Source organism: Gopherus flavomarginatus, chromosome 25, assembly GCF_025201925.1.
Source record: "Gopherus flavomarginatus isolate rGopFla2 chromosome 25, rGopFla2.mat.asm, whole genome shotgun sequence".
NCBI classification, from domain to species: domain Eukaryota; kingdom Metazoa; phylum Chordata; order Testudines; family Testudinidae; genus Gopherus; species Gopherus flavomarginatus.
This window is the reverse complement of record NC_066641.1, coordinates 2,291,841-2,312,871: the sequence shown is the minus strand read 5'-3', so window position 1 is coordinate 2,312,871 and position 21,031 is coordinate 2,291,841. Positions and strand designations below refer to the sequence as shown.

The 21,031-nt window shown below is 58.6% G+C and overlaps 3 protein-coding genes across 3 annotated transcripts in view; 1 reads left to right on the top strand and 2 right to left on the bottom strand.

Moving 5' to 3' along the window:
• The window catches only part of ADAM11 (ADAM metallopeptidase domain 11), a 672,244-nt gene extending 659,087 nt beyond the window's left edge, over positions 1-13,157 (top strand). Inside the window, exon 28 of the transcript XR_007771471.1 lies at positions 13,114-13,157. The gene's annotated coding sequence lies outside the window, so the exon portion shown is untranslated. The remainder of the gene's footprint in view (positions 1-13,113) is intronic.
• PLCD3 (phospholipase C delta 3) overlaps positions 1-19,628 on the bottom strand; it is a 57,429-nt gene extending 37,801 nt beyond the window's left edge. Inside the window, exon 1 of the mRNA XM_050934931.1 lies at positions 19,511-19,628. Within this exon, the coding sequence (XP_050790888.1) occupies positions 19,511-19,604 (94 nt within the window). The 5' untranslated portion in view covers positions 19,605-19,628. The remainder of the gene's footprint in view (positions 1-19,510) is intronic.
• Positions 1-21,031, bottom strand: part of DCAKD (dephospho-CoA kinase domain containing) — a 153,890-nt gene that overhangs the window by 104,691 nt on the left and 28,168 nt on the right. The window lies entirely within an intron of this gene.

Sequence of the window (21,031 nt, the reverse complement as noted above, 5' to 3'; positions counted from 1 at the left end):
CGCCTGGCGCACTCGGCAAGGCCCACATGGCTACCCCCACCCCTGCCCCTGGGACTCTCTGCATCGCCCGGCTGTCATAAACAGATAGCTAAGGGTTAATGTCTCTTTCACCTGGAAAGGAGTAACCTGAAACACCTGACCAGAGGACCAATCAGGAAACAAGACTTTTTCAAATCTGGGTGGAGGGAAGTTTTGGGTATGAGTTCTTTGTGCACTCCGCAAGGCCCACACGGCTACCCCCACCCCTGCCTCTGGGACTCCCTGCATCGCCCAGCGCACTCGGCAAGGCCCACACGGCTATCCCTACTCCCGCCCCCAGGACTCCCTGCATCGCCCGGCGCACTCGGCAAGGCCCACAGGGCTACCCCCACCCCTGCCCCCAGGACTCCCTGCATCGCCCGGCGCACTCGGCAAGGCCCACACGGCTACCCCCGCCCCCACCCCCGGGACTCCCTGCATCGCCCAGCGCACTCGGCAAGGCCCACACGGCTACCCCCACCCCTGCCCCCGGGACTCCCTGCATCGCCCGGCGCACTCGGCAAGGCCCACAGGGCTATCCCCACCCCCGCCCCCGGGACTCCCTGCATCGCCCGGCGCACTCGGCAAGGCCCACACGGCTACCCCCACCCCTGCCCCTGGGACTCCCTGCATCGCCCGGCGCACTCGGCAAGGCCCACACGGCTACCCCTGCCCCTGCCCCCAGGACTCCCTGCATCGCCCGGTGCATTCGGGAAGGGCCACACGGCTGGACACTAGAATGAAAGCAAGAGTGAGACTGACTCACTCTGACCTGCTCCCACTCCAGTGGAATCACTTCCATTCACAGGCTCCGGGCGGAGAAAGGTGTCAGAGTCCAGATTACCGGCCTCTGCAAATGCTTGGGCTGACTGAAGGCAGGAACAGAGAGGAAGCAGAGCAAACGCCTTCCGTTCCTGACCCCGCAGAGTCCTGCTTCAAGCAGCCAGCCAGACACATCCGCTGGAGGCAGCTTGAATACCCCAGGTGCCGTCGAGTGGTGGCAGAACAGAGGTCAGGAGCGTAAGGGCCTGATCCAGCTCCCCTGGAACCCAGGGGAAAGACTCCTGTTGATTTCAGTGGAAACTGGGTCAGACTGTATGAGTGCCACAGCACGCCCCACACCCGTTTTCTATCCTTGGTCTCTTACAGTGGCTTTGGGGAGCAGTCCCAGCTCCCCTCCCTGCCCACGAAAACCCCTCTGCTATTTCCAGAGCAGGGAAAGCACCTTTTGGCATTTACTCCGTGCTCACATTTCCTAGATTCAGCCCTGGAGATTTGAGCTCTTTGCCTCTGGCTGACTAGACCGCTGAGCCTGCCTTCTGTCCCCGGCCAGTATTGTGTGTTCCACATTGATTCGCATCTGGCCAACAGCGCGGCCCCAGGCGGTGCCTCCTGAGCCAGCTCCTGCGTGTGTCCCCAGAGCGTCGCTCTCCTGTGTTCAGGCCCTTCTTCTCGGTTGCACGTTGCAGATCCGTGCAATGAAGCAGCCTGCCAGGGGCTCCGCCCTAAGCTTTCAGAGCACGCTAAGGAGCTTGACGAGGTTTTAAACCATTGCAAGAATCAGGTTGGAAACTCACTGGCCAGGCGTAATTCCCAGCTTTGCTTCCCAGCCAGGCCTAGACCGACCCCCATACTCAGCACTCAGATAAGCTCTGTCACAGGGACTCCAAAGCACCTGACAAACGTAAGTTAACTGGGAGGCAGGTCATTCCCAGTTCCTAGATGGGGAGACTGAGGCAAAGAGGGGTGCAGTGACTTGCACAAGGTCACACAGAGAGGCAGGAGCAGAGCCAGGAATAGAACCCAGCGTCCTGAGTGATATTCAGGCCTGTGCTTCACTACGTCGCTCCCTCCCCTTCGCTGCAAAGGCGGAAAGCTCCAGTCCTCATGGACACTTGTGAGAGAACTTTCACTGCAGCTCCTTCCCCCGCGAGCGGCCGTGGCTTGTGGTGCCAGCACACACAGGGGCTGCTGCATTCAGCACTAATGTCAACGGCTGGAACCTGCAACCCCGAGTCTAGAACTGCCAGAGGCTGCAAACACCATCCTAGCCATGCCCCACAGAGCCCAGGCAGCGCCACAGCCCCTCGCACCCAGTGACATGGGGCAGATGGCAGTGCCTGAAATCCTCCCTGGAAAGGGGCTAGCCAAAGGCAAAGGATTATTCTGAGGCCTACAGTCTTGGAAGGGTTAATTTAGGAGGCCAGCTCCCAGCCAGCACTCAGACACTGCCGTGCTGTGAGAGCCCCCATGGCTGTTCCTGTCCCTGCCTCTGGCACAGACTCTCCACCCATGGCACATCCAGGCCATCCCCCTCCGTGCTCCTCCCGCTCATGCACAGAGCCGGCTCTGTCCTGCTTGTCCTGACTGCAGCCGGAGTTCTGGCAAACCGAGAGCAGCCGCTGGCTCTCCCAGAGCACTGCCCAAGCTGGCCCCAGCCCAAGAGGGGAGAGATGAAGGGTGCAGGGAGGCTGGGCCATCCTGAGGCCGGTCCAGGTGGCTAGACCTGCTGCAGGGGACTGGCCAGGCTTGTGCCTCTAGACCCTGGGCTCTGACCTCCCTGCTTTCACTGTCCTCTCCTCCCCTGACACCATCACTCTCACTGGCTACAAGCACTCAGCACCTCCTGTCTAAACACTGGCCCCTGTGTTGATCCTGCACATTCCTCCGGCAGCCAGCTCCACTGGGAGAGGACACAGCTCCCTCCTTCCTTCCCAGCTTCCAGCTGCTTCCTCCCCGGCCCCGCCAGCATCCCTATGCATTCCGTTCGCTCTTTGCCTTCAAGAGGATTTTACTAGGCCAGCCTGGGGGGAGGCAGCCTTACATAAGGGCTCCCCCTAATCCAGATTGTTCCTGGCAGCTCTGGCTCAGCCCTGCTCAGTGATCTCAGGGGCCGTTTTATCCCCTTGGGAACAGATGCAAAAAAATTCAATGAGGGAGAAATAGCAACGCAAATCAGCACTGCGGAGGCAAGGGCCCTCCAGCGCCCACGCCAGGTGAAGGATTGCAAACATCTACCGCAAGTCCCTGCACCTATTCCAGCCCAGGAGCTCTGGGGGCCAGATTCCTACCTACAGCCCGTGCAATGAAAAAGGCTCCACGCCCCTCTGTGGCTGCCGCTGCTGCTCCCGGACTCTTGCTACAGGCGGGGGTCACTGCCCTGTCCCCAAGCCCTGCTCTCCTTCCTATGCAGTAAAACCACAGCATCTCCCTGGGCGGGGCAGGGTTTAGATACAGAGAATTTTGGAGTTTAGTGATGGGTCCAGCAGGCCACACATGGAAGCTGGCCCATTTCTCCAGCCGCTCTGGCTCCAGGCTCTGCAGGATTCAGGTGGTGACAGAAGTGGAGCTGCTGTTCTGAACACTGCCAGAGCTGCTATGTGAGAAGCTAAGTACGGCTGTGTCCCAGCCCGCTATAAACAGCTCCCCAGATACGGACATCTGGGTATAGCCTGAAAGACAAGGGAGCAGCTGTTAGCTTCAGAGACCCTGTATCTTGTCTCTGCAATCTTGTTTTGCAGTGCCGGGTCTGCAAACATCCTGCAAACCTGGGGATACTTGAGACAGGAGGACAGAGGGAGAGACAGAGTCTGTGGAGGAGTCTAAAGGAGCTGGCCTTCCCAGAACCAGCCAAGGGTAAGTGTGAGGGGAAGCAGGCAGGCGCACAGCCTGGTTTACTGTTTTTAAGACGTTTTCTCTGAAATAAAGGATACTTTGCTGTGCGCAGGCCATTTGGTTGCTGATTTTCACCCTCGCTTCCCTGGAGGAAACGAAGCCTAAGTCAGACCTGCTGAGGTGATCACACCCAGGGCTGCAGCCAGCGCCTGGCCTGAGAGTAGGAGGCGCATGGGATTCCGTCCCGGAGGAGGCCATGGCCAGGGACCTGAGCCCCAGAGGGGGGCACTGGAGACAGAGCCCCACAGAGGCCAGAGCAGGGGGTTGCCTGGTACCCGTGAAACAGGTGTTGTGCAGCCGGAGAGCTTGGCAGCGCTGTAACGATGCAGCGTGCCAGGTACAGACACACCCAGCATAGCAGGCCTGGCATGGTGCTGGTGGGGCTGCATGGGCACATCAAACCGTAGGACAGACACAGACTAGCCGGTGCAGACAGCAAGGGCCAGGGCTGCAAAACACTGCAGCGCCCCAGTCGCACGGAGGCGCCTACTTGGGGGTTAAAGGCGAGTTCGGTAACTAACTTTTGCAAACCCCACCAGGCAGTTCCTCGGCCCCTGTGTAACCCTGGCCCTGAATGTAGAGCACAGGCTGTGCCCAAGCCCTTCTAGCCAATCAGAAAGCAGCTGACAAGGCCTCCCCTTAGCAGCCCAGTGTGTGACTGTTAACCCTTTCACTCCTGGGCTGTGCAAAGCAAATCTCTAACACCAGCCCAGTGAAGATGCTGTGGGTAGCCCATGGGCCTGGCAGCTGGCACTCCTGAGGGTTAATTCTGACTACCATCAGCTTGCCTTGGGAAAATCATTTCTCTGCTCTGTGCCTCAGTTTCCCCATAGTACTCTGTACCTCAAAGTAGCACCCTGGAACCCCCATTGTCACCCCTGTCATATAATTGTGATATATTTCACACAAAGCATGCCCTGTAAGATATCCGAGGAAAGGCTGAAACCCATTGTTCTGTCCAAACATGTATATCCTTAGTGCGTATGAAGTTATGAGATTGTGCCGTATGGTTGTTACAGCAATATGGGTTTGAGAGTGTTAGTCTGAGTCCTCCACTGTCAGTTCCCCAGTGACAACCAAGGAGGGTGTGAAATGACCATTAATACGCAGGGGAGTTGTAAACAAGGGATTTCAGTTGCTGTAAGAAAGCTGCACAAGCATCACACCAGAGGGGAATTGCTCAAGTCTGTGACTCCTTGTAAAATCGTCCCTCCCTCCCGTTTTACACCACACGCAGACTCAAAGTCAGCCACAGGCCAGGTTCCACTCCAGGTTCTCCCAAACTTGCCCCTTTTTTGTGGGCACTGTCCCAGGAAACCCAGAAGGGTGCTGTGTGCGTGCTGCCCGCTGTCCAGTTTTATGGGCTCCAGATCATCCCAGAGCTCCTGGGTTTTGCACCTCAGAGATGGCAGCCCATTCCCCTGGGCCTGGCACCTTGTAGGCGAGGTGCTGCCCTGGCAGGGCCAAGCAGACAATTCTCAGCTAGCGATTCCTTATTCAAAGGCCTCACACAGCCACAAAGCGGTCCAGCAGCCAGCACACCTGGGCGCCATTCCCAGCCTTGCCACTGACCTGCCGTGTGACCTCTACCATGTCACTTCGCCCTCTCCCCCACTCTGTCTGTGTTGTCAGTGGAGCAGGGCCCGTCTTTCTGGATGTGCGTGGGTGCTGCCTGGCACACGGGGGCCCTGATCTTTGCAGTAACAATACGGGATCAGGCCAGGGTGGCTCAGGCAGGGAGGCAGGTGGTGGTACTGATCTCACATCACAACCCAAGCCATAAACTCACTCCTCATTTTCACACTGCCACAAGGAGCTGCCCAGGAAAAAGATCCCAAATGGAATTGTCCACAGCCAGCCCATAGGGTCAGTGTTTCCTTCTCTTCCCTGGGCGGGGCCTCGCGTGGGTTGGAGGCACCATTGGGAGCCTCTGAGTAACGCAGGAAATGGAGGTGAGTCACCGGGCCTGCTGTCCAAACTGTTTCTCTTGCTGAGAATGGCAGTTTAGATTAGGCAGAAAAATTGCATTGGCCTGTCTGTCCCTGGCCATAAATTGTTCTACATTCCAGGTGGGGAAGGGGAACGAAGCCAGGCAGATGGGCGCAGAGAAACCACTGCAGAGGTTACGTGAGGTCACAGGGCACTGGAAGGTAACACCAGGGCTAAAACTGTGAAATGCACAAAGCCAGTTCAGGTCTTTGCTCGTGAGCCTGGGGCTTTGGTCCCGGTGGACCCCTCTAGACACACGACTCTCCTGCCTGCTGGCAGGCGCAGCGCAAGCACACCTGGGCTCAGCAGACTCTTCCAGCTGTTCTCCAAAAACACAGTTGGTTATTGACCCTTCATTCCTGCATTTTCTGTTCTCTGTGAAACCAGGTTCCCGCGACATTTTAAAGGGACACTTGGTGTAAGGACACCACAGTCACTTTCTTTGCCTCTGTTCCTAACAGAAGAGATTGAAGCTTTTATTAAAAGATCTAGTTAACTTTCTGCTGTTTAGAAGTGTGTTTGCCCCTCCCTTCCCACCCTGCACTCCCCTGAACTGAGACAATGTAAATCCACAAAGTCAATTTCCATTTTGTTTATGGTCCATTACTGCTTTTAATGTAAAAGGGATGGTCCTGGGACTCAGGAAACCTGGCCCAGTTTCTGGCTCCGCCACTGACATGCTGTGTCACCCTGGCTGAGTCACTTAATCTACCCTGTGCCTTAGTTCCTCTTCTGTACAATGGGGATAGATTTCCCTAGCTCGTAGAGGGGTTGTGAGGCTAACCCCACAAATAGCTGTGAGGCTCAGGCACTCTGCTGGTGAGTGCCAGATCAGTATACAGATAGCAAGCCTCAGCTGCAGAGCGGAAGCATGGCAAAGAGGTTATGGCCCTAGGGATGTTGGAAACCAGACTTCAATTCCCCACTCTGCCACAGGCTTCCTGGGTGACCTTGGGCAAGTCTCCTCACCTCCCAGTGCCTCAGTTTCCCTCCTGCACAACAGGGATAAGAGTGCTGTGGGGAAGACATTAAAAACCGTGAAGTGCTAGGATAGTGCAGTGATGGGGCCAGAGAGGTGCCTCCGCTACCGAACTGGCTCAGAGGGCCATGGTGTGCCACACTTGCAGGCAAACGTGGATTTCTTTCTTTAAAATGTCCTACCATGGAAAGTAAAAACAATTATAAATCACAGGAATTCCCTGGGCGAGTCTTATGGCCTGTTGCCTTCTGTCTGTCTTGTCTCTATTCAGACTGCACGGACCTCAGGGCACGGCCTGGCTCCCACTCGGTGTCTGTGCAGCACCAGCACCACCAGGCAGAAAGGGCTCAGGGCCCCACCACTAAGTCCTCAGCCCCCACAGTCAGTCGGTTCTCCCAGAGGTCCACGCTGAAAGCTTTGGGGAATCAGTCCCTCTGGGTCTCATGCTGAGCAGCTCAAACCAGAGGCACCAAAACCCAGTAGCTGCTTACGACAGGGCAGGATTCAGTGGCTTGGCCAAGGGCCCCTCACAAGCCTGCCCCAGAGCCATCTCAGCAGGCAGTGCCTAGGAGGTTCTGCGGGGTTGGACTCGACCTCAGCTCTGTGCCAGCCGATGCAGCTGTGCCACCACCCGGCTGCCACGGTCGGGCTGTCTGCATTGCTACCTCGACTCGCAGAGAGGAACTACGCAGGCAGGAGCACTTCCAAAGGCTGGCCTGCCAGCTTCCCCACACCCTGCTTGCTCCCGGTGCCCGAGTTAAGCCCAGGAGGAGTTCCAGGCAGCGTCTGTGCAGTGAGGACTCACCCCCAGCAAGCCCCAGTGAGGGACCTGCATCTCAGCTGGCTTTGACTTCGGCACATGAACTCTAGACACGGACGCTGGCTTTGCCCCCTGAACCCCGGCTCTATTCCTGCCCCCTGGCATTGGTCCTGGGATCCTGACCTACCGCTCTGAGACTCCAGCCCCAGTTCTAAGCCCTGACCTAGGCACTGGCCTGCCCACCCTCGCCCTGGTTGTGACAGTACCCCTCATACGGGATGGTGTCTTGGCAGTCAGGCCTAGTGGTCCCAGCCGGGCTGGCACCCACAAGGCAGGGACGGCCAGGAGGCAGGACAGTCAGCAAGCAGGGATCAGAGCAAGCAGCAAGAGCCAGGGTCAGGCAGGGGTCGCAGGCAGAGATCAGAGTTGGACTCCAAGTTGGAATCAGGCTCAAAGTCAGGCTTGGGTGGAAGACTAGCAATCAGCCAACATCCTGGGCCACCCTCCAGGGTTAAATAACGAGCATGGGCCAATCAGAAGGCTGCAGGGGACCTGTCAATCTAGACCCTATGGGCAACACTTCCTGCAGTGCCTAAAAATCTTCACAGCCCTCCTCAGACTCCACTGGCCCTTGTTCCAACCCAACACGGGTCTGTCCCGCCCCCCCTGGACAAACACCCCTCGAATGCCCTCCCGAGAACTGCCCCCAGCCAAGCTTGCAGCCCTGGACTCAGGGTTAACCCGACGCTGCACATTCTCCTCCCCTCTGTTATAATAACTCAGTCATTAGGATCATCTCGTTAGGCTTTAATGAACCCTGCTGCATCCTGTAGAGTGTCTATTTCAATTAGCTCTTTGGGTGTGATGTGATGTGCATGTGCCCATGGCCCCTGCCTGGGCGCATGCGAGTTACGCAAGAGGCTATATTTAGCCCCGTGTTACAGCACATCTTTGGCCCTGGGCATTGTGCAGAGGCTGGGCCCCCGGGTGGTAAAGGCAGCGGGAGCTCGGCTCGGCTCAGGCACGATCGGCATTGTTGGTATGTGCCCAAGCTGGCCTGGCACTCAGGGCCTGCGTCACGCCGTGGTGGACATGGAGCCGGGTGACGAGTTCTCCTCCCCACAGGCCGGCTGGGAAGGATTTGGGCGCTGATCTCACACCCGGCTGGTCTGTGCTTTCTCAGTGTATCCTGTTGGAGGGAATGTCTATTAACCCCTTCCCTACTGGTGTTGTGCATTCCTCCTCGGGTACCTCATGGCAGCATGTGCCAGTGTCCCATCACTGCAGACCAGCTACGCCGAGCTCAGCAGCAGGCGTGTTTAGCCCCCTCGGACCTGGCACCCTGGTAGGTGCTTAGCACAGGAGTGGGAGCCAATATGGCTGGTTCTGATCCTGGCTGTCACCCACATCCCCAAGCAGGGGTCGCGTTCCTTGCATCCCCCCGGGCACTGCGAGCTGAATGCACGGACGTGTGTAAAACGCTACAAGGCTCTCGAACGAGAAGCGCTACAGAGAGGCAGTGTCCCAGCTAGTGCATCCCTCTCCTGTGCACAGCACCCTAGCCCAGCTGGTGCCCCCAGGCTGAGCCAAGCACCCCACAGGGCTGGTGTGGTGGAGTGGCTGAGGAAGGGTGCTTGGAGCTGGTAGAGGCTTCCTGTCAGGGCAATGACTGTGCCATGCTGCCATGGGGACTGGTTTGAGCTGCCCCTGTTCCGAATGAGCCCAGTGCCCAGATCCGTTAGAACAGCGGTTCTCAAAGCCAGGCCGACGCTTGTTCAGGGAAAGCCCCTGGGGCTGGCCAGGCCGGTTTATTTACCTGCTGTGTCCACAGGTTCGGCCGATTGCGGCTCCCACTGGCCGAGGGTCACCACTCCAGGCCAATGGGGACTGCGGGAAGGGCGGCCAGCACATCCCTCGGTCCACGCCACTTCCCGCAGCCCCCATTGGTCTGGAGCAGCGAACCACGGCCAGTGGGAGCCGCAATTGGCCGAACCTGCGGACGCGGCAGGTAAACAAACTGACCCGGCCCGCCAGGGGCTTTCCCTGAACAAGTGGCGGACCGGCTTTGAGAACCACTGCGTTAGCAGACGCAGGCACAGAAGCAAACTCCCTCCTATGCCAGGGCAGAGCCCATCCTGCCAGGTGCTCCATGCCAGGCAGGTTAGGCAGGTTAGGAAAGACTGCGATTAACCCGGAGCTGTGACATTCCTCCCCAGCCATCCGTAACCCTCCCAAGGGGAGGAATTCCTCCCTCACCACTGCACTGCTCCGCTCAGCAGGGGCAGGTGTGTCCACCCATGCCTGGGGTAATACGCTGGGGTGGGCCCTTCCTGGCACAACCCCTGGGCACTCACCACAGACTTCAGCCCAAAGCGCCCTCCACGTCTGCCCCTCGCTCCTCCAGCACACAGCAGGCTGCATCCCTGGCCGGGGCCTGCTTCAGCCCTCCCACTGACACATGCTCACAGCTGTCAACAGACGGTTAGCGCTCCAGCAAGCACAGCAACACACAGCAGCACACCCGGACACCAGGGGGGCTGGGACAATGTGTACAGTGGGGGGCTGAGAGCCACTGAACCAAACTGTAAACCCTGCCTATGATGGAAACCAAATCAGGCCGGGGGGTGTGGCAGACTCCAGCACCCCTAGGTCCAGCACCTCTGATGGACACACGTATATATGCACTGGCACACACACAAACACAGATGCATGGACACACACTTGCACGGACCACATGGACACATGAACAGATGGACACACACGTATATATGCACATAAACACAGACTCATGGACACACACAGACTCATGGACGCACATGTACGGACACACACGTATATATGCACATGCATATTAACATCCACAGACTCACGGACACACACGACTCACGGACGCACGTCTATATGCACAGGCATACTCACACACACACTCACACACACGCGCACGTGAGCGCATTAGCACAAGTTCAGGCTCCAGGGCGAAGCTTTCCCGCTGCGAGCTGCCTGTGTGCTAATGTGCCGAAAACATTCAGCCTTCCAAACAATTGTGGCTGGGTGCTGACTGCATCCTGCCCAGAACAATAATATTTCCCTTGTCAAATGACTTCCCGGGGCCTGAGCTGAAGGCTGGCCTGCCGCACACCCAGACACACCTCACAGAGGTCACTCCGGGTGCAGGTCAGGGCTGACTTTGGCTTCTCTGAGGAACAAACATGCAGCGGGGGGAGGGGGGTCTAATCCTGTGAGAGGGACGCTGCAGAGCCTCCCAGCACCCTCCCCTCCAGACTTCAGTGAGAGGGTCTCCGAGGGCTAGGCGAGGCACTAGAATTCCAGCTCACAAAAACCATTGTGCTTCCAACTTTGTTTTCATTCTGCATGGGACTGAAATCGAGCCCTTGCAGAAAGCAGAGCGAGCCCACCCCGGCGTAGCCACGCCTCGGCACTCTCCTCTGCCTGGTCCAGGGCAAGGACTCGCACTTGGTCTCCTGCTGCACAGGGGAGGGCCCGACCACCAGGCGAGCAGCTGCTACGGGGCATGCTCTGGCTCTCGCTCACTCTCTCCTTTCTGCAAAAAGGTTTGGTTTCATTTTCTGACAAATAAACGTATCCTAGAAAATCTTCCAACCTGCTCCAGTTCTCAGCCCCGGCAGGGGTAGGAACGAGAAGCACAACTTGGCATTGGAGAACCAGTAACCTACAGTCTGGCCTGACGTACCTGCCTCCATCTGAGGTTGTTGATCATAAGGATCACTGATTATTTAATTTTGAAAAGAAAGGAAATCCCTTGACCCCTTAGATACAACTGGGTACCTACGGGAATGCCAGCCAGACACACTGGTTCCAGGGCAGCACTTCTGCCATGGAGACTTTGAATGAGACCATTGGGAGGAAGCATGGCCCCTTTGAAATCAGCATCTCACCTGAATACATGCCAGAGAATTTACCCCAAAGCACTCTCACTTCACTAAAATGCAGCCACCTCTGGGGTGGAACGCAGCAGATGTTGAATGGCACAGCATAACAGTTTGCAGCAGCGTGGGAGAAATAGAAAGTAATACCCATCTGAGGCTGCAGAGGGAACTTAAAGAGGGTGAAGGCAGTTACCCAGGTCGGGATTTGGCTAGGACATTAGGTTCCCAGAGACACCCGTCTGGGGGAATTGGGCGTGAAAATGCACAGGCTTTGCAGTTGGCTGGAAGGAGATGTGATTCATGTACAACAGGCACATGCACTGCAGCAGCCGGGCCTGCGGGGGCTGCTGAGACACAGAGCCAGAGGGTAAGCCGGGGCGAGCTCAGTGGTATGTCCCATTTGACAAGCGCTCTCCCAGCTGTGCAGCACAGATTGGGGGCATGGTGCCAGCTAGGGCAATGCCATCCACGCACTCACTCCTCCACACCCTACAGCACCACAGCCGTCCCATCGAAGTACTGGCCTGACCCTGCTTAGCCCCTGAGAGGATGACCCCCACCCCACCCCAAGCCCTACTCCTGGCACTGCTTCGGGTGATGCTGGTAGAGGACTGGCACATCCAGCAGCGATCTCAGTCCAGATTGTGGCTGACTCGGCAGGGACACAAAGCCCCAAGCAGCCCCTCTCCCCAAGGAGAGCTGGTACCCAGCCCTTTCAGGCAGGCACTCACCTTGCAGGGGTGCAGACACACCAGCCATTCTGTATCACTGCTCCTGTGCTAGCACCAATAGCCCAGGTTCCAAGGGGAATGGGAGATGGGCAGAAGGAGGACCCTGTATCCACGTCTCAAACAAAATCCTGTTCCGCTGAGTCCCTGGGATCTCCCTAATGATGCCCTGATGTGTCCCAGCGAGCCTGGCCCATGCAGCAGGCCGGGGAGCCCTCCCTGGGCAGGGCAGGGGGAGGAGGTTTGGCTCTGTCTGGCTCCCTGAGCAGGGCAGGGTGCTGCTGCTGCAGCCTGTTGGCAGGTCAGGCCCCACGTGCTGACACGCAGCAGCTCGATCTGCTGAGCCTTGTTTTGATGAGCTTGTCCGCACGCAGGCAGAGGCAATGAGACTCTGAGTCCAGGAGCAGCCCAGCCAGCAGCTCCTGGGTAAGAGGGGAGCTCAGACCCCACAGCACCCACAGCTGTGCCTACTGCCTGCCACACGGCCCCTCTAAGCCCTGGCCGCCACGGGCACTTGGGGACCAGTCTGACTTGCTTACACTAGCCCTGGCCTATCATAGGGTAGCAGCTCACGGCATTTAACCGCAGCTCCAGAGTCAGATCGCAGTGACACCGGAGTAAGTCTGGAGTCAGTGCAGTGACTCTGGATTGACACCAGTTAAAGCGCATCAGAATCCAGCCAGTGGCCAGAAAGCCAACACTGTTGCAATGGCCCCTTCCTACTCCATCTCTGTTCCCTGTGGGTGCCTGAGTCACATCTGCCCCTGGCACAGCCATACACACTGTCACGGAGTCACCAGGCGATGCTCTGGAACTGCTCCCCACCAAGCCAGTCAGGACTTTGGGGAGCCTCCTCTCCCTTGGAGCAGACTTGTTCAGGGCAAGAAGCTCACAAGTCTTCACCTCCTGGGTCTCTCCTTGGAGCATTCAGCATCCTCTGCCCCTCCGTGCACTTCCCACAGTGAGCCCACCCAGGCGGGGTCCTGGGGAAGCCACAGGGTCCTGCACCCCCACTTTGCAGTCAGATGTGACTCTCAGCCAGCCAGTAAAACAGAGGTTTATTCGATGACAGGAACAGGGTCTAAAACAGAGCTTGTAGGTACAGCGACCCAGACCCCTCGGCCGGGTCCATTCTGGGGGGCAGTGAGCCAGACCCCCCACGTCTGCCATCAGCCAGCTCCAGACTAACAACCTCCTCCAGCCCCTCCTCTCTGCTCAGTTCCTTTCCCGGGCCAGGAGGTCATCTGATCTCTTTGTCTCCAACACCTTCAGTTGGCACGTTTGCAGAGGAGGAGCCCAGGCCATCAGTTGCTAGGAGACGGAGTGCCAGGCATTTAGGGGCACTGGCCCCTTGCTGTGCAGCAATCACACACCCTTATTCCACCACCTAGATACTTAAGAACTGCACAGGGGACACTGAGGCACCAACACCGTATTCAGAGCAAACATCAAGAACATTCCCAGTTCGTCACACAAACGCCGGGGAACTACAGGGAAGTCTCCTGCTTCACAGCAGAGCACTCCGCCCCGTCTGGTGCAGGCCAGAGGGTCCACGAGATTACACAGATTTGGGGTCAGGTTCTCCACTGCCCAGCACCGTGTGTCACCATTTACACCAGTGCAAAGTAAGCGTGAAATGCTGCCAAGCGGGGAAGGAGCGATTTGCACCCTTTGCACTGCTGTGACTGACTGCAGGAGGTGCAGGAGGATGGCCAGGTAGGCCCTGCAAGCTAAAGACCTGGACTCCCTGCACTCACAGTTAAGTGTCCTTGTTTCAGCCTCACTAGATCTGCACTGTCCTCTCCCCTTCCCCACGTGCAGGGGCCTCAGCCTTTTGCATTCCACACCCCTGCCTGTGCAGCCCAGCCCGATCCAGCATCCTCCTCCCAACAGCAACCTGGGAAGGCCCCCTGGGCATCACCGGGGGGCTCATCCAAGGAACACGAAACAGGAAATTTTCTCCCTGAAACCTCAGCTTGGAGGGCAACAGTGAAAATGGCAAACTGGTTCCTGCCTGAGATCTCTGGGGCTGTGACACAAGAAGCTGGGGGGTAGGGGGGGAAGGGGGAGGGGCAGGGAAGAAAGAAAATAGAAGCAATTTGCCGAGTCTTAGCTTTGTGCCAAGTGGTTAGGTGGCTGCATTGCAAATCCCCGACAAGGAGAAAGTTCTGGGGGCAGCCTAAGCAGGAATGGGCCACGGTCCATCTATCTCTGTCTCCACACACACACCCCATCGCTTGCTGTCGGACGCCTGAGGGGGGCCCTCAGCTCAGGAGCGGGCAGGGGCACTCGCCCTGGCTGTGCCTGCTCTGTGGCTACAGGATTTGCCCCTAAAAATGTCGATCCAGCATCAGTCACCGGAGCGAAATTCTCTCTCTCACGTGCAAGAGCATTTCTGTTTCTCACCCCTCAAAGCCCCCCGCAGGGCAGCCCTTGCGGAGTCCCTGCCCCACTGCCGAGCTGGGGGAAAGCAGAGGATGATGGGAGAAAAACCAGGCAAACCGTGCACATCCAAAGGCAGATTTATCCAGCCCAGGCTCCAGTGTGGGGCAGGGGGTTAAGTCTCTTTTGCTATACAGATTAGGGTGACCAGATGTCCCGATTTTATAGGGACAGTCCTGATGTTGGGTTTTTTTTCTTATATAGGCTCCTACTACCCCCCACCCCCTGTCCCGATTTTTCACATTTGCTGTCTGGTCACCCTAATACAGATCCAGAGGACACACAGCAACTCATTCAGATGAGCCACTGGGGGATTCTTTCTGGCCCTCCCCTCCCCCCCCCTCCCCCTCACTCCATCCATGCTGTCAGGTGAGGTGTGCGGGAAACTGAACTGAATGCTCCTTGCTGGGGCTGGCGGAAGCTTCGGTTCCCCAGGAGACAGGAAGGTTTTCACCTGACCTGACTCCATCAGATGCTGCCTCCCCCCCGCACCCTATCTCCCTTTCCCTGCCCCAGGCGTAACAACGTCTGGGCTACAGCACCGAGCCCCTGGGGTCACTCACTCATGGTTCCACAAACTGCTCACTAACACGTCCTGGGATCCCCGTGTCCCCCAGGAACAGCTCCAGCCCTGCACTGATAGCTCAGGGTCCACAATAACCCAGGTCAGGCCCCCCGGCCGGCACACGTGTGCTGAGCGCGCTGTAGCAGGACAAATCAGAAAGGAGGTGGGAAAAGAAGCTAGCCCAGGGATGTGTAACTTACAGGTGTCTGGGCCCGAAGGCTTCCAGGAGTCTCATCAAATTGAAAAGGGCCCCTGAGCTCTCTCGATCTGAGGGCCAGACCCACCGAGGTACCTGGCCCTGCAGTGCTGGGCACTGTAACAGCCACCTCATGGAGTCCCCAGCCCCGAGCTGAGTGCCCAGGCTCCCCATTCGATGCATGGGGAGAGTCAGGGACCTGCAGGAGCCAGCCCGCTGAGCAGGGGGTTTCCAAAGCAGGAGTGAAATGCAGAGCAAGGGGGCAGGGCTCAGCGCCCAGCTCCCTGAAGGTCTGGGGGCCTTGGCTGACAGGCTGGAATCCCTCCACTTGGGAGCCTGAAGTGTGAGCCCTCTCCTGGGCCAGGTCAGTGGCCGAAGTAGCCCAGGCCTGGCTTGTGAAGGGAGCCTGTCACCCAGGGGCCAACGCGCTCACCCAGAGGTGGCGGGTCCCTGTTAGGTCGGTCCGGCTGTAACTGACTAGCTAGTCCCTGGAGCAGCGCCCTGATCCCCAGCTGACCGAGTCAGTCTCCCTGGCCCAGGAACAAAGTGAAAAGGCTCCAACAAGAGAGAGCCAGCCCCACCCAGACCAGCCTGGTGGCTGGGGCTCTCCGCTGGGCTGGTAGGGAGACCCGGGTTCACATCCCTGCTGCAGATCAGGCAGAGCCACGACTTGAGTCTGGGTCTCCCAAGGCCAGCAGGTCACACACAAATTCCCGCCTGCTCGCCCGCCGTTGTCCTTTGTCAGGCGCCCTGAGAGCATGGACGGGCTCAGGCCCGGTGGCGAACGCCTGGCTTGAGAACTCAGGCTGCTCATTAGCTGTGGGGCCAGCAGATACTTGGGTGCCTGTGGGGTTCACTGGCAGCTGAGGGGAAGTTTTGAGAATGTCGGTGGGGCCTAAAAGGTGGATTGAGGTGCCTAAAGAGGCAAATAGGTGCCTAACTCCCTGTGTGCTCTGGTCCTGCCTGCCTGGCTTCCACACACCCGGCTGTGCCAGGCCGTGGTCAGCAGTTGTGCTTTTCCCTGGAGGAAAGCTTAATGTGGCCTAACATTTCCCCCATGGCAACTAGCACCTTAACCCCTTCACTGCTGCTCTTGAGTCAGCTGCCGTTCCACCACAACAGCCATGGAGAATGCAATGCTAGCGTGTGGGAACCTATCTCGCCACATGCTCATTTCACTATCTCAGGGAGCTTTAATACACTTGCAAACCGGATTATGGAGTACATATTATTGAGCCGGCGCGCATGCTCTGAAGAACTGTGTTGTGTTTACGCAGGTTATCTGAGGGCGCACTAGCTACAGTTAGTGAAACGTAATGCCCCCATGTAGACAAGCCCTTGCCCTCAAGGCACGTAAGTTCGGTATTATTCTCACCTACAGGAGTCTTGTGGCTGATGCACAGGACTGGGAGTCAGGAGACGTGGGTTTTAGTTCTGGCTCTGCCACTGGCTCCTTAGGCAAGTCATTTCCCCTCTCTGTGCCTCACTTTCCTCACCTGAAAAATGGGAATAATAGTATTCTCCTGCCTCTCAAGGGGGGTGTGATGCTTAACTCACTCACACTTGTGAAATGCTTTGAAATCCTCAGATTAAGGCAGCCATAGCACTGTGGAGTATTATTTTACAGTTGGGTAAACTGAGGCACAGAGAGGTTAGTGACTTGCCCAGGATCACACTTGGTTGTAACCAGAACCCAGGAGCTGGGCTGAGCTGGGTGTAATAAGTGCTACTACTTAGCTCTTAGACATCTCCCCACACTGCAAACAATCCAGGGAAAGAATCACTATCCCTACTTTTCAGATGAGGAAATGGAGTCCCAGGGAGAGGAAGCAACTTTCCCAAGGTGTCAGCGCAGGAACAGAGCCTAGGACTGAGGGTCTTCTGCTCTAACCACTAGCCCACACAGTCTTTCTAGCTCAGCCACATCAATCACAAAGTCAAAACCCAACCTCAAGGCCAGAGGTAAAGCGATAGAGTGACCCCCCAGAACAAAGAGCTGCGGCTACTAGGACCAGTTCCCATCACTAAAGCGCTTGCTATCCCTGGGGACTTTAGACGGGTGGAATGATATTGGACAGTCAGCTCCGTGTGCACGGCACGTGGCCCTATGGCCTCTCAAGGCCCCCTGACTGGAGCCTTGCAGTGCTACAGATAATAGATAATAATAACACCGTCACCAATCAGCCGCAGACTGGGGGCCTGCCTGGAAGAGAGGTTTCAATCAAACATTGGGCTCACTGCAGGAAGAGTGACTGGGGGAAACTCTCTGGCCCATGCTCTACAGGAGGTCAGACTGGGTGATCGAATCATCCCTTCTGGCCTTAAGCTGTCTGAATCTATGACATGCCCCCTTGCTCCAAGGCTTGCACTGTACGGTTCAGTATAAGCTCCTGGCCACATCCATGCCGGCTTGGGGTCTCTGGCCATCTCACTGGCATTCGAAGCTCCTGTTCCCAGAGTCAAACCTTGAGTTTAAAAGAAGTCACCTCAGCAGAAATTCCACATTCAGGCTTTGGGGTTTAGTTATTTATTTAGCACTGGTGAGAAGGGCCAGGTGGATCAGCCTCCCCACCCTGGCGAATGCCACATGCACCTCAGGGGTAACAACCCACCTCCCATCAGGGGATGTAGCTCAGTGGTAGAGCACATGCTTTGCGTGTATGAGGTCCTGGGTTCAATCCTCAACACCTCAGGGGTAACAGGCAGATACCAGATTTCCAAAGAGCCCTACGTACTGTGGGTACTGAGCTGTGAGAACCAGGCACCGCATGGGGCTGCTGGGCACTTGGAAATGCAGCACAGAGACTGCAGGACCCACGCAGGCCTTGATGTCTCAGCCACAGGGCCCCTTCACTACCAGCTGTGGAATGGGACTGAGACCCACCAAACTCATTGTGCACAGAGCAGTGGTCACTACTGCGCTGGGTTAGTTGTGAAAGCAGCCTAGAGGCCTCAAACTGCACCCCCAGACACCTGGCTTTTGGATCGCAAACAACTGTGGATTTTATTGCACAAAAAATTTACTGCAACAAAATGGGCATTAATTAACCCTTTAGTTGCTGCAGCCTCTTTGCTCCCCCATGTTTCTTGGGCAACCCCAACAAACAGTGGCCACGTACCAAGGCCGGGGGCAGGGCTGGACATGGGGCCTCTCGTCAAGTGGATTGAGTGGGACTCAGCAGCACCCATGGATGGCAATGGGAGACTCCAGCAGGTCTTTTGCCCCGGAGGAAGGGAGCCCCTGGCCACAGCCCAGGCAGGTCCCCACAGTTAGGTCCTCAGTGGAGAGTTAAAGTGGGGTTGGAAGCGAAGAGGGGCAGCTCTATGGATGGGAACACTGCCCAGCTGGGAGTGTGGACCCGGCATCTGCCAGGCAGTGCAGGCCCCCGCCAGAGGGGGCTGGGGTCCCAGGCACGACTATCACAGGCTGGGACCAGCAAAGATTCACAGCACAGAGCCCAGAGCCCCCATCCTGGGGCAGCCGCTGCCCACCTGAAGTGCTCTCAGCACCCACTGCCCCTCTGCAGCTTGCGGCCCCCCAGCCGGGAGCAGGGTCTGTTTCATTCTTAACCCACCCCCCTGGCCAGTTCTGGGGGGGGGCTCAGCTCCCAGTGCTGCTGAGGGGCATGGGGGGGGTGTTCCACAGACATGGGAGGGGGGATTACAATAAAGCCAAGTGCCCGGCCCACAGGCAGTTACTAACCCCTCCTGGTGCCCACTCCTTTACCCTGGGGGGCTGCCCCCCCGTCTGCCCCTTGGCCCAGAGCTCTGGGGGGCTGCCTCTACCCCACCCCCAAGTCAGTGTCTTGGCCCGGGGAAGGCTCCTGGCAGCAGCACAGGGCCAGAGGCCGGTTCTGTAACCGGACCCTCCACAGCAGCGTCCGAGCGCCCCCGCCCCAGCCCCGCCGGCAGACCCCGCGCAGCCCTCGTCGAGCCAGCCGGGCCCGGCAGCGAACTCCTGCCCCGGGGCCCCGGCGCTGTGACCCGCCCGGCTGGGGGGCGCAGCGTGGGGAGCATCCCCTAGCCGAGCCCCGGCGCCCATCCTCGCGGCTTCGGGCCCCCCGGGGCCGAACACTCCCGCACTTCGGGGAAGTTCCGATCCGGACCCCTTGGCGCGAGCCTGGCCCGAGCCGGGTCCGAGACACCCCCTCCCCCAAGATCCAGATCCAGACTAACAGGGCTACCCCTCTGCTACCTCCCCCAGTGTGCGCCTCGGCCGGGCTGCGCAGGATCGGGCCCCGGCCACTTACCCAGTTTGTTTAAGGCTCGGTCCGGGCGCCCGGTGCCGTCGCCTTCCTGCGGAGGCTGCTCCGGCCGCGATTTCTTCCTCCAGCCGCAGATCATGGTGTCCGGGCCAGGCCGAGCCCCGAGCCCCTCCGCCCGCCGCGGGGTCCCTGCGAGGAGCGAGCCGCCTGGGCGCGGGTGTCAGAGCCGCCGGAGCCAGCGCCCGTCCCAGCCGGCTCGGGAGGCGCGGGGAAGGAGTCACATTTCAGGGCACGGAGAGCGATTATGAACCGCGTGGGGCTGGAGAGCTCCTCCCACGGGCTGCGCGCCGCCCCGGGCCACCCGCCAGCGGTGCTGAGCGTGGGGGGGGGGAGCAGGGGGCACAGCCCAGCACCCCGGGGCAACACCTCCCAGACAGGGACTGTGAGCCCGCGGGGGCAGGAGCCGGGCACTGCCCCAGAGCAGGAGACGGGCACTGCCCAAGGGCAGGAGAGAAGCTCGCCCAGAGCAGCAGGAGACGGGCACTGCCTGAGGGCAGAAGGGCTCTGTGAGCCAGGAGATGGGCACTCGCTGAGGGCAGGAGAAGGGCTCTCCCGGAGCGGCAGGAGACGGGCACTGCCCGAGGGCAGGAGACGGGCACTGCCTGAGGGCAGAAGGGCTCTGTGAGCCAGGAGATGGGCACTCGCTGAGGGCAGGAGAAGGGCTCTCCCGGAGCTGCAGGAGACGGGCACTGCCCGAGGGCAGGAGACAGGCTCTGTGAGCCCGGAGCAGCAGGTTACGGGCACTGCCCGAGGGCAGGAGACGGGCTCTGTGAGCCCGGAGCGGCAGGAGATGGACGCTGCCCGAGGGCAGGAGAAGGGCTCTGTGAGCCCGGAGCAGCAGGAGATGGGCACTGCCTGAGGGCAGGAGACGGGCTCTGTGAGCCCGGAGCAGCAGGAGATGGGCACTGCCTGAGGGCAAGAGACGGGCTCTGTGAGTCTGTAGCAGCAGGAGACGGGCACTGCCTGAGGGCAGGAGACGGGCTTTGTGAGCCCGGAGCGGCAGGAGATGGACGCTGCCCGAGGGCAGGAGAAGGGCTCTGTGAGCCCGGAGCAGCAGGAGATGGGCACTGCCTGAGGGCAAGAGACGGGCTCTGTGAGCCCAGAGCAGCAGGAGACGGGCACTGCCCCAGAGCAGGAGATGGGCACGGTCCAGCATGAGAGGCACTGAGGTGGCCCTGCCCAGTCTAGTCAGCACCTGGCCCTAGCACCACATTCTAGGCCTGTCCCATTAGTGTGAAGGGCCCAGAGATCACTGGCCAGTCACCTCCTGCCTCTGGGACCTCTGGCAGTGGTGCCCACGCTTCTCCCCTCCCAGGGAATGCCCAAGCAACAGGCTGGGCCTGGGGCGTCTCCCGCCCCTCCCAGGCTGGGCCCCAGGAGTTTTCTTGCCCATTTTAGGTGCCCACCAAACAGCTGAGCAAAAACATCACCACGAAACAAAATCACAACCCAGAAGATGTCATTCATTCAGGGCAACCACCCTGATCGCCTGCCCCTCCGGCTGGC